The following is a 10,689-nucleotide window of genomic DNA, read 5'->3' as shown; positions in this document are numbered from 1 at the left end:
GTGTGGAGTCCCGCCTGGAAGGAACCAAAGGATGGACTCGTTTTTCAGCATCACACTGAGACAGGATGCTCCTGATGTTCTCATTTTCTAGATAAAATTGAACAGCTGTGCAGGTAACTGGTCAGGAACCACTCTGTCTTCGCCCTGCAGTGCCTGTGTCAGCCTGTAGGAGCAGTAAACTCAGCTGTTTACACACTTCACCCTCAGAAATTAATTGAGGCCATGTGACTCAGCATTGACAGAAGCCACATGTGGAAGTTCAAGAGGATAAATCAGCTTCGTGTCCTTCAGGTTGTTGCCCACCATCATCTTCAGGACCTGGAAGAGCTCTCCGTTGGATATGTAGCCATCTTTGTCCATGTCGTAGATCCTGAAGGCGACTGAGCTCAAACACAAACGCACAGGTGAGATAAAAGTAGTGATTCTGCAACAGCATCCAATGATATGTATCAGTGTTATTATCTTGATTAATATTTTAAATCATATAGATCTGTGAACAGATGCTTCCATTAGGTGACATTATTGGACAGCGTGGCATAAATGTCCATTATTATGCTGATGATACTCAGCTGTACTTATCTATGAAACCAGGTGAAACCAATCAGCTCGTCAGACTACAAGCATGTGTTAAAGACCTGGATGACTCAGAACTTTCTGCTTATAAATTCAGATGAAGTTATTGGCTTTGGAACTATATATATATATATATAAATAATTTCTCTTTTATGTTTGTTTCGATGAGATTTTTCTTGATTTCTTGAATGTCAAAGTTCATCACCTGATTAACTTTTTTCTAATCAGCATTTTATGAATTGGACCAACATGAATTTAAATTAATTTGACTTTATTAGATTGTAACTCAGTTCTAAGTGTATATTTCACTTGAGTTTGACTTCTTTAAAGATGATATTTGTTCTCATTTGGTGCTTTTCATAAAAGAAATGCAACTAAACTGAGATCCAGATGATCATATCTTCCAAATGCTGAAACTTTTAGTCTCCTTCCACAGTTCATGACAAACAGCTCCTGGTGAGCTGTTTTGTTTCAGTTAATAAATCTAATAAAACATGTTTTTTTATCCTACCTTTTCCCACCTTTTAGAGATCTCCAAACATTTTGATATCATTGGCCAACCTCCAAATTCCAACCAACACTAAATGCAGCATGTGGGCTAAGGTGAATCAGCAGAGAGGTGTACGAGCAGAGGGTCACATAACACAGAAACTGACCCGGAGGCTAGAAAATGTCTTTATTTAAGATGCTTTTGACAAACACGGTGAACACAGCAAAATCATCATATACTGCTTCACAAAGTATTCCATTTAATGCTCATCATGATAAATATGCATCATTATCCTGACGGTCAGAATCACACATAACAGAGTGAGTAAAACCTACTTTTGTCTCAAATAAAGTTTATTAAAAATGACTAGTTTACCAGCGCAGGAGGAGCAGCTTTTTTCTCACAGACCCACTGCAGATGCTGAGCACAGAACTCACTACTCCATGACCGAACATTTAGCTGAAGGATCCCAGCTTGAAAGCTGTTAAAAGCTGCACAGCTCTGAGTCCTGAAGGGGTTCCTCAGTGGGTGCCCACGCTGCCAGAAGCTGCACGAAAGGTCAGGCCAGTTCCAGGAAGGGAGGCAAGAGAGAAAGTTTAAGTTTAAAGACGCCACATTAAGACACTTGTTAGATCAAAGTTTAAATCATGATCTGAATCTGTTTCACTGCTTTTATTGGCTGACATGTGTCACAAAGGACCTAATAAACCAGTTTTAGTTCCACATTCACCAACTGAAGAGTGAAATGACATGAAAAAGTCTTGAAGAGACCCTTTTAATCTGTAATCATGCTGAACTGGTGTGTTTTGTGGATAAATGACCTTTAAATTGTCATGTGACTTAAACACCTACGTGGTCTGTGGTGATCTTCCGTCCGTCCACATCCACTTATCTGTGCCAGATGTTCGACTTAATCCAATCCAAAACTTTGAATTAGCTCCAAACTTGTTGAGAAACCCCTGAGAAGGAGAAATAACTTCATGACTTTACATTCAAACTCACACAGCTGCTGTGCTTCTGTAAAACTCACAGACCATTTCCTCCCAGCTGTCGATGATCACCAGGTCTGCTCCCTGTCTGGAGCACCGCCCTCTGCTGGTGCTCCAGATGTTTGCTGTAGAGGAGAGGCGGTAACAGCTGCAGCCAAACTTCCTCCATCCTTCAGGGCAGGTTGCTGAGGAAACACACGACTTCCAGCACTGCATCTCGGAAGCTTTCATAACCAAATCATTTAAAGATAAAGTCCCTTGCTTTTCTCAAACAGTTCAGTCTAATAAACATGTGATTAGCAGTTCATCTATCTGAGGCAGATCCTCACCGGTCCTCTTTAACCTGCTCTCTAACCGGTCCCTCTCATCAGTCAGGTTCTGGTTTCTGATGAGGAGCTGGTTCCTCTCTGCCGTGTGATTGGCCAGATCTCTGGACAGCTGATTGAAGTCTCTGTCATCTGAGCGACAGGAAACAAGATCAGGAACGTTGCTGCAGAGGTCGCTCTTCTTCTTCTTCTCCTCTGAGTGATACTCACACAGCACAGCAACTGCTATGACTGAGGTCAGCAGGAGGAAACACAGCAGCCCCAAACAAACTGTGGCCACTTTAAAATGTGACCAGGTTTCAGTTTTCTCCTCAGCCACACAGTCTGTTCCCACGGCTTTGTCTCCAGCTGCTGTCAAGGAGGTTTCATGAGTTTATAGACGAGATTATCATAAGAAGAAGTAAACAACATTTATTACCCAAGAAAATGTTTTTTCACTGGTTTAATTCAAAGCTCTGACTTCACACATATTGAATATTTATGAGAATGTAGAAAGAAAACATCAAAATGTACAGAAACATAAAGTGGTGTGAAAAAGAAAGTTCAACTCTTTAATTAAAGATAATCTGGTCCTCAGATGACACTGTGTCATTATCTACTGAACAAAAACTAAGTGAACCCCTGATCCAGCAGCTTCAGCAGCAGTGAGCTGAAGTAATGGTTTCCTGTGGGACGTTATCAGTCTCTCTCATGGTGGTGGAGGAATCTTGGCCCACTCTTCTTTCCAGCGCTGCTTCAGCTCATTGAGGTTTGCAGCATTGGTTTCTGCACAGCTCTCTGAAGGTCCCACCACAGCATCTCAGTCAGGCTGAGGTCTGGACTTTGACTGGACCATTGCAACACCTTGATTCTTTTCTTCTTCACACATTCTGCTGTAGATCTGCTGCTGTGTTTGGGATCTTTGTCCTGTTGATGAGCCAGTTTCAGCCCAGCTTTAGCTGTCGGACAGACGGCCTCACATCTGACTCTAGAACACTTTGGTATCCAGAGGAGTTCATGGTGGACTCAATGACTGCAAGGTGCCCAGGTCCTGTGGCTGCAGAACAAGCCCAGATCATCAGCCCTCCACCACCGTGCTTGACAGCTGCTATGAGGTGTTTGTGCTGATATGCTGTGTTTGGTTTCCTCCAAACGTGCTGCTGTGCATTATGAGCAAACATCTCCACTTTGGTCTGGTCTGTCCAAAGGACATTGTTCCAGAAGTCTTGTGGTTTGTTCAGATGCAGCTTTGCAAACCTAAGCTGTGCTGCCATGTTCTTTTTAGAGAGAAGAGGCTTTCTCCTGCAGCCCTTCCAAACAAGCCATACTTGTTCAGTCTTTTTCTAACTGTTCTGTCATGAACTTTAACCTTTAACATGCTAACTGAGGCCTGCAGAGTCTGAGATGTAGCTCTTAGGTTTCTGACCTTGGGGTGACCTTGCTGGGACGTCCACTCCTGGGAAGATTGACAGCTGTCCTGAATGTTTTCCACTTGTGAATAATCTTTCTCTCTGTAGAATGATGGACTCCAGATAGTTTGGAAATGGCCTTATAACCCTTCCCAGATTGATGGGCAGCAACAACTGCTTCTCTGAGATCATTGCTGATGTCTTTCCTCCTTGGCATCGTGTTAACACACACCTGAATGCTGCAGAGCAGCAAACTGACAGAACTTCTGCTTTTATAGAGCTGCTCACACTGACTGATGATCAGTTAATCAGAGCATTGATCAGCAGCTCCTGGCTGCTGCTGACCCTCTTAGTTCCTGTGGAAGCAGGAAGGGTTCACTTAGTTTTTCACACACTGCTTCTGTGTTTTGTTTCTGTTCAGTAAATAATGACACAGTTTGATATGTAATGTGTTTTATGACATATCACTACTGATATTAAATGTCTACAGTACAGTCTCTATAATTTATCACTTCTTTCTTGTGATGTTTGGATGAATTATTCTTGATAACCACTCTGTAGTTGATGTTAAAAACAAAGAAATCAGCTGCTCTGAGACGTTCAGAAACAGATTGTTAGGAGGTAAAGACTTCTCATGGTTCAGGATGAAAATGGCCTCATGTGGTTTGACTTCCACATGATGTGTTTTCTACTTTCAGTTCCTCAGATCTTTGTTTTCTCTGTTAAATTTGATCATTTCTGACTACAGCTGATTGTTTATCAGGCTGAGCAGTTCAAACAGTCACATGCAGTTTCTGAGACTAATGTTACATGTCCTCAGGTTAGAGGAATTTCTTCTAAACACTTTTCTGTGTCTTTTGGTTGTTTTAACCTCCACCTTCATTTTATAGTAAAGAGTTAAGCATAGTTCTACCAGTCTTCTGGGGCTCCTGGTGTTTAAATCTGCCTCCGGTGGGACTCAGCTGCTCCACGTTGACATAAATCTGTTCTTCTGGCTCCATCACAGCAGCTCCTTCCTTCAGTATGCTTACAGAGATGTGTCAACTGTGTCGTCTGTGCTAATATCTGTCAGTCAGAGAGTAAAGGGGCCAAAGAGTCACGCACAGGTTTCTGTTCCCTAACATCTGGTCGAGGTTAACATGAAATTATTCTTTTCAAATTTGAAGCCACATAGTCAAGTCAAATAAGATTTATTTGTAGCACATTTCATGCACAGAACAATTCAAAGTGTTTCACATAAAATAAAAGTGGAAGAAGCATTAAGAATACATAAAATAATATAAAGAGAAACAAATCAAATAATTAAAATGATTAATAACAGTCTGGATAAGTTCAAAGATACCGTGCAGATTTCATGCACAGACACGAGGAAAAAATGTTTTTAACCTGGATTTAAAAATGTCTACATTTGGTGAAAGTTTAATCTCCACTGGCAGTTTGTTCCACTTGTTTGCAGCATAACAGCTAAATGCTGCTTCTCCATGTTTAGTCTGGACTCTGGACTGGACCAGATGACCTGACATACAAGAGAAAAGGTTTCTTGTGCGTTGCTGTATTCTTCAGTGAGGTGAAAGTGTTGTAATTGTACTTTATTCAACATCTGCTCAGGTTGTCTCCCAGCTTGTTTTCTGTCAAGATAAACAGGATGAGGGAAGATATTTTGGGTGTTTTTAGGTTTTAGCTCACACACGTGGCCTACACTGAAAGCTCATCGGACGTCTGTGTCAACACTTAAATTAATAATGTTTCATGTGATGGACGACGGTGCAAAAACACTTAATGCTATTTATTAGACTTTAACCCCCAGACAGGCCTGAAGAATACAGATTATTTTTCTGTGTAATAACATGTAAAAACATGCTTACCTCATGTTGTGTGATGTACTTTAGAAAGTACAGTTTACAGATTTCATGTGCAGAACTTTAAAAAGACAAAGATTGTTGCAGGATGTGAGAGATGATTAGAATATACAACATGATCTACAACAAGTTTTTAACTTTTCTCTGATGAACATAAAAACAACGAAGGTTTTAGTTCATCATCTACTGTTCTGGCTTCATGTTTAAAGGCTTCTTATCTGACAGTTGTTTCCTCTCAGCTCCAATCTGTCTGTTTATACCTAAAAATAGGTTTTTAACAACTCCACTGATCCCTCCGACTGTGTTGAACACGGGAAAAAATCTGTTGAGTCAACGAGGAGCCCGAATATAATAAAACAATTCTGGCTCAGGGGCGATAGTGATTCAGGCCCATTTGATTCAACAGTTATGAGATAAGACTGGACTCCAACTCCGGTTCTTTGTAACCTTCACACAGATGCAGAGGATCTCACATCTTTAGCCTTTCTCTGCATGTGAAAGAACACAATATGAAATATAATGGTAGCAGGAGTGATGTCACGATCCGTTGAATAAAGGACCGTCTGATAATAATCTGAATGTTTAAAACAAATGAAATATTTAAAGTTAATGTTGTAGAATCTGCACAAACATCCTCCTGAGCTGGTTTCAGTGAGTGTACAGATGGAGGAAAGATGTTCAGTGCATATTAATCCTAAACAGCACTCTACACTATTATAGGAAAGATCTTCAGCTCCTCTGCTAACGCAGACTCCCGAGTTCATTTCCCATCAGAATATTTCACATTTAAGCTTTTTTTTTCTGCTTTTAAATGCAAGTTTTTCAGTTTTTAAACTGAGAATCATTGAACAACTTTACGTTAAAAATATAAAAGTAGATTAAAGTCTTTTTAAGATCATTAAAATTATTCAGTTTTTTTTCATTATGAAAAGGATCAGCTGGTTTCTCAGGTGTTGACTAAAGGTCTAGAACACATAATCCAGCATGATGTGCGTACGAGGATAAGTCCTCCGTGGCAACATCTGGAAGATGTTTCCATCCCAGTCCTCATTCCAGCAGTTCCTGAACCACCAGCTCAGACATTTGGCTGCCAGGTAGATCACTCCAGCACCGAGGAGGATCTTCAAGAAGCCGCCGCCGCCGCTGCCTCCACCTCGGCTGTCTCCACCTCCGCCTCCATACCTTCTGTCTTCATAAAGATCTGGAGGCAGAAAGTAAATCAAAGTTCAAGCAGAGTTAAAAACTGACCTGTTTGTTGTTTCCAGCTTCACATAAAACCCACTCAGACTGTAAAAGAGGAACAAGCTAAATGATCTCTGATGGTCCCTCTTAGCTTTAATTTACAAATGTTTAGTTTCTGAAATCTTGAGCACCTAAATATCCTTGTGCAGCACAGCAGGATGGAAGTGACCGGCCGCTCTCTTTAGACATCCTGTTCAACTACATCACAAAATCCTCAAAAACTGTACTTGAGTCTCTTCGACCTGAATCCTCAGGATGTCAACATGCTGCGTGTGGAGATGGACGTCCACTTTCAGCAGCTTCTTCGTGTCTTTCAGGAGGAAGGAGCGGTGGTCAGTTCCATCCTGGATGTTTCCACAGTCCTTTCACTTTCTACACTCCTCTCTAATGGCTTAGAATTAATGTGCACGGTGGGCTGTACGGGTCACCGAAACCTACATGCTCTCTACCGTCTCGTGATCTACAACCGTAGATTGTGACACATTTTCCTGTGAGACTGAGCTGTGATGAACACTCCACAGAGGTTTGGTTTAATTTCAGATTAAACATGTGCAGTGAGAGATGTTCAAAGACATCTTCTCACCAACCAACAGGAGATAACCGGATCCGTTGTGTACACCAAAACAAATCTAAACGCTTCAGATGGAAGACAAACAGGTAAAACTCCTGCAGTGGCTTTAAATCCCAGCCATGAGCTCACAGCTGCAGCTTTTTCTTCTGTGCTCTTAATGGTCGCCGAATAAGAACTTCCTTTTCTGTCTCATGTTTACTGTATGCAATCTGCAAATCACACCGCGCCCCCTACTGGACTCCATCTGTAACAGGCGTAGCTCACAGTAAAATGCCCACCTGCAGCACCTGAGCCCACCTTAAAAAGCAAATTCTCAACCTCACTGTGATCTGATTGTTATCATTAGTTAAGCTGTTTAACCTGCTTCCAGAACTTCTTTAATCTGCATATTTGAACTTTTTTGCCATTTATTCGAGTTGTAAATCCATTCTTTATTGTGTTTCTTTGTTGGGTTTTTGTACCATGAAACATTTCCAGATTTTTCATTAGTTCGTGTTGCTTTCTGCCCACACAGTTTTGGGTCTAACCTGGTAGTATACTTTGTATTTTAAACTTTGTTTAACCTGCATCTGTGTCCTATCAGCGGTTTCTTGAAGCTTCGTGCAGTTCTCGAGGCTTCATAAAACTCTCTTTATTAACCAGGATAAATATGTTAAAAAAACCTGGCATTAAAAATACTTTTCAGTGACTGAGGAGCTGGTCACATCTTTCCATACATGAACAGACCATGTTGGGAACTTCCCCCTGACTGGACCCTTACCTTTGCAAGGCGGCTGCCAGACCCGCTCCCACCTGGAGTCCCAGAAACTCGGCCTCACAGCTCTTGGTTTCTTGGTTTTTTTAGACCTCTTCTTTCTCTGTTCGCTGTATTGAATCACGGGTCCGCTGCCGTTTGCGTTGATGTTGAAACCGTTTTGCACGTGCTGGTCACTGATGGAGGGGTCGAAGTTAAGATTTAGGTGTTGGCTGAAGGCCTCTGGGAAGAATCCAAACTGATCGTTTTGCATCATGCTGAGCATGAGCTGAACGGAGGGGTCACCAAAGTGGTACATCTCCTCTGTATCCTGAAGCGTCTGTACGTCTCCGTAGTAACCCATCTGGGTGAGAAAGGTGCTGATGTCCAGCTGTGGGTTCTGCAGAGCTTGGATCAGCTCAGAGCGGATTTCATGAGTCCCGTCGCGTCTGAACATCCCTGCGGCGGCTTCATCGTGCTCTGTGACGTACACCGTCTCCACCACCCGGGTCCTCACCTGGTAGCTGATGATGATGCGGTCTTTGTTGCAGTTATCGTAGGTACCTTCAAACCCATAATTTTCCCTCACATAAGAAGGCAGGTTGGCAGATTCTGGATAGGTTTCTGTGCTCAGGTTGCCAACTTCAAAGTACGCAAACTGGAGAGGGAGACAGATGAATGATTCGTGTGAGTGAGGAGGCTGGTGGGGCAGAAAAACAGGCTCCCAGACGATCAAATATCAATATTAGGTAGCTGTTAAAAATGTGCATCTTCACTGTTCTTACAACTTTGTTGCATTTCCAAAAGACTGGGTGAATCATATGATATCTATCTATATGTATAATGAAATAATATATACTTTTTTGTGCTTGAGAGCATATATTTTGGTGTCTGAGGTGAGCATCAACTCAAAGACCCTGATAAAACTCAACCCGGGGTCTAAAGAGAAGTCATTAACTGAGTGGTCATGAAACTGAGAAATCCTTTTTCAGAAAAGAGTTGATGCGCATTCCAAGGGTCCCAAACAACCTTTCTGTGTAAGTTTGAGGTGTTACTCACATGATGCTGCTTCTACGTGTTCTACACTGAAAAAGCATAAAAACATCCGGCCGATATTTGCTGACGTGAAAAAATGAATCGTACAAGCTGAGATTTTCCATGTGGTGCTTTTGTTACACTCCTCCAGAGAAACAGAACGCATCTGTAAGCTGATCTTCATGTGTGGAAGTGGCGACCTGCTGCTGAAATCGAGCCTGTCTCTTGCTGACCTGTCTCTTGCTTTTGTGCTTCTTCGGTCTGTACAGTACGGGCAGAAGCTCCTCGACGTTTCCAAACCGGTGGAAGCCGTAGACACCCGTCTCTGGTTGACACTCTGACACCAGCTGTGTGGACACCAGTCGTCTCATGTTAGCTGTGCTGCATTTATCTGCCTGACTCATACTGTAAGTCATTAAAAATCACGACCTTACCTTCATGACACCCACCAAGGTGTCGAGTTCACATGCCACACAGTGGTTGGCAAACCAAAACAGCAGCTGGAGGCCGTGACGTGGAAAAGGATGGCCGAACCCTGAACTCATCAGCTGCTCCAGAGTGCAGAGCTGCCACTGAACCATGGTGGGCCCGACACTCACACACACTCTGGTGTTCGGCCACAAGGTGCTTAGTTAGTAACAGTCGAGTTTAATCACTGGAGACGCAAATCAAGACAAAAAAAGACTTCACACACAGAGATAATGAGTCAGAGAGGAGGGCAGTTATGTAGCAGAGTGGCATATGAAAACACTAAAATGTATACGTGCATTACATTCCCATCATTATCACTTATTCATCAGACAAATAAAAACTCACTTTGGAATGACTTTTAACAGATTTATCTGTAAAGAACGAGTCAGTCATCCTGCAAAGACAATAAAAAAGATAAAAAGCTGGATAAATGTGTTGCTCTGAAGACTTTTTAAGAGAGTGCATCACCTTTTATTGGTGTCAAAGTACTGAATAATTCAGCAGGTGATCACTGTGATCTCTTCTGATTAAAAACTGATTGACTCACTGTAACAAACATGAGCTAGTGGAAAAGCGCCATATTCCTGTATTACTTTTTTTTTTTTTTTATCATTCAGCAGTAAAGTAAGGCATGGTTAGGTGCCATGGTTTGGCCCATTTAAATGAACAAATTAGTCGAGTTGCATCATATTCTTGCAACAACAGTTTTTGGTCAATAATTAACAATAAGAAGTTTGAGATTGTTACGTTCATACGCACGAAAACGTACTTCCGTTATGTGCAAGAAATGAATAGGAAAAAACCGTAAACACTAAAACACCTACGTTAAAAATTAGACTGGACTGTTATGATAAAGGCTGCTGCTGCTTTTAGTGTTTGTTTACCGTCTCTGCTGCTGGTATGTCGCAGGAATCCGCTCCTCTTCCTCATTTTCTACACCGGAGGTCGATAACAACAAGAACGTCAGCGCCGCCCCCGTCTTGGCTCACATGCGTGTTCGTCCCCGTCTCGC

General features: G+C 42.1%; 2 protein-coding genes across 5 annotated transcripts; both read right to left on the bottom strand.

The window, feature by feature from the left end:
• Positions 1 to 1,362: 1,362 nt before the first annotated feature.
• Positions 1,363 to 4,767, bottom strand: LOC142378147 (C-type lectin domain family 9 member A-like). Its single transcript, XM_075462376.1, has 6 exons — positions 4,680 to 4,767; positions 2,589 to 2,729; positions 2,382 to 2,510; positions 2,098 to 2,237; positions 1,916 to 2,022; positions 1,363 to 1,610 (listed from the first exon to the last, which is right to left on the bottom strand). Exons 1-6 carry the CDS (start codon positions 4,765 to 4,767, stop codon positions 1,430 to 1,432), a joined length of 786 nt encoding a protein of 261 aa, XP_075318491.1. The 3' UTR covers positions 1,363 to 1,429.
• Positions 4,768 to 4,940: 173 nt separating this feature from the next.
• LOC142378612 (uncharacterized) lies at positions 4,941 to 10,678 on the bottom strand. Of its 4 annotated transcripts, none has more exons than XM_075463322.1 (6): positions 10,562 to 10,678; positions 10,023 to 10,071; positions 9,641 to 9,890; positions 9,440 to 9,553; positions 8,199 to 8,829; positions 4,941 to 6,826 (listed from the first exon to the last, which is right to left on the bottom strand). In XM_075463322.1, exons 3-6 carry the CDS (start codon positions 9,785 to 9,787, stop codon positions 6,591 to 6,593), a joined length of 1,128 nt encoding a protein of 375 aa, XP_075319437.1. In that variant the 5' UTR covers positions 9,788 to 9,890; positions 10,023 to 10,071; positions 10,562 to 10,678; the 3' UTR covers positions 4,941 to 6,590. The 4 variants fall into 4 exon arrangements, with proteins under 4 accessions (XP_075319437.1, XP_075319436.1, XP_075319439.1 ...); XM_075463321.1 differs by having other exon boundaries at positions 9,641 to 9,861; XM_075463324.1 differs by having other exon boundaries at positions 9,641 to 9,812.
• Positions 10,679 to 10,689: the final 11 nt, after the last annotated feature.

Source organism: Odontesthes bonariensis, chromosome 4 (genome assembly GCF_027942865.1).
Source record: "Odontesthes bonariensis isolate fOdoBon6 chromosome 4, fOdoBon6.hap1, whole genome shotgun sequence".
Taxonomy (NCBI): Eukaryota; Metazoa; Chordata; class Actinopteri; order Atheriniformes; family Atherinopsidae; genus Odontesthes; species Odontesthes bonariensis.
This window is presented reverse-complemented; position numbering and strand designations above follow the sequence as displayed.

Bases quoted from the DNA above. Each gene is read 5' to 3' on its own strand.
- LOC142378147 (XM_075462376.1), bottom strand. From the start codon at position 4,767: ATGGAGCCAGAAGAACAGATTTATGTCAACGTGGAGCAGCTGAGTCCC. The intron at 2,730-4,679 runs GTAGAACTATGC...CCTCCTTGACAG, and splicing joins CCAGGAGCCCCAGAAGACTG to CAGCTGGAGACAAAGCCGTG. The intron at 2,023-2,097 runs GTCTGTGAGTTT...TCTCCTTCTCAG, and splicing joins TCGACAGCTGGGAGGAAATG to GGGTTTCTCAACAAGTTTGG.
- LOC142378612 (XM_075463322.1), bottom strand. From the start codon at position 9,787: ATGGTTCAGTGGCAGCTCTGCACTCTGGAGCAGCTGATGAGTTCAGGG. The intron at 9,554-9,640 runs GTAAGGTCGTGA...GTGTCCACACAG, and splicing joins CCTTGGTGGGTGTCATGAAG to CTGGTGTCAGAGTGTCAACC. The intron at 6,827-8,198 runs GTAAGGGTCCAG...TTCTGCCTCCAG, and splicing joins CTGGCAGCCGCCTTGCAAAG to ATCTTTATGAAGACAGAAGG.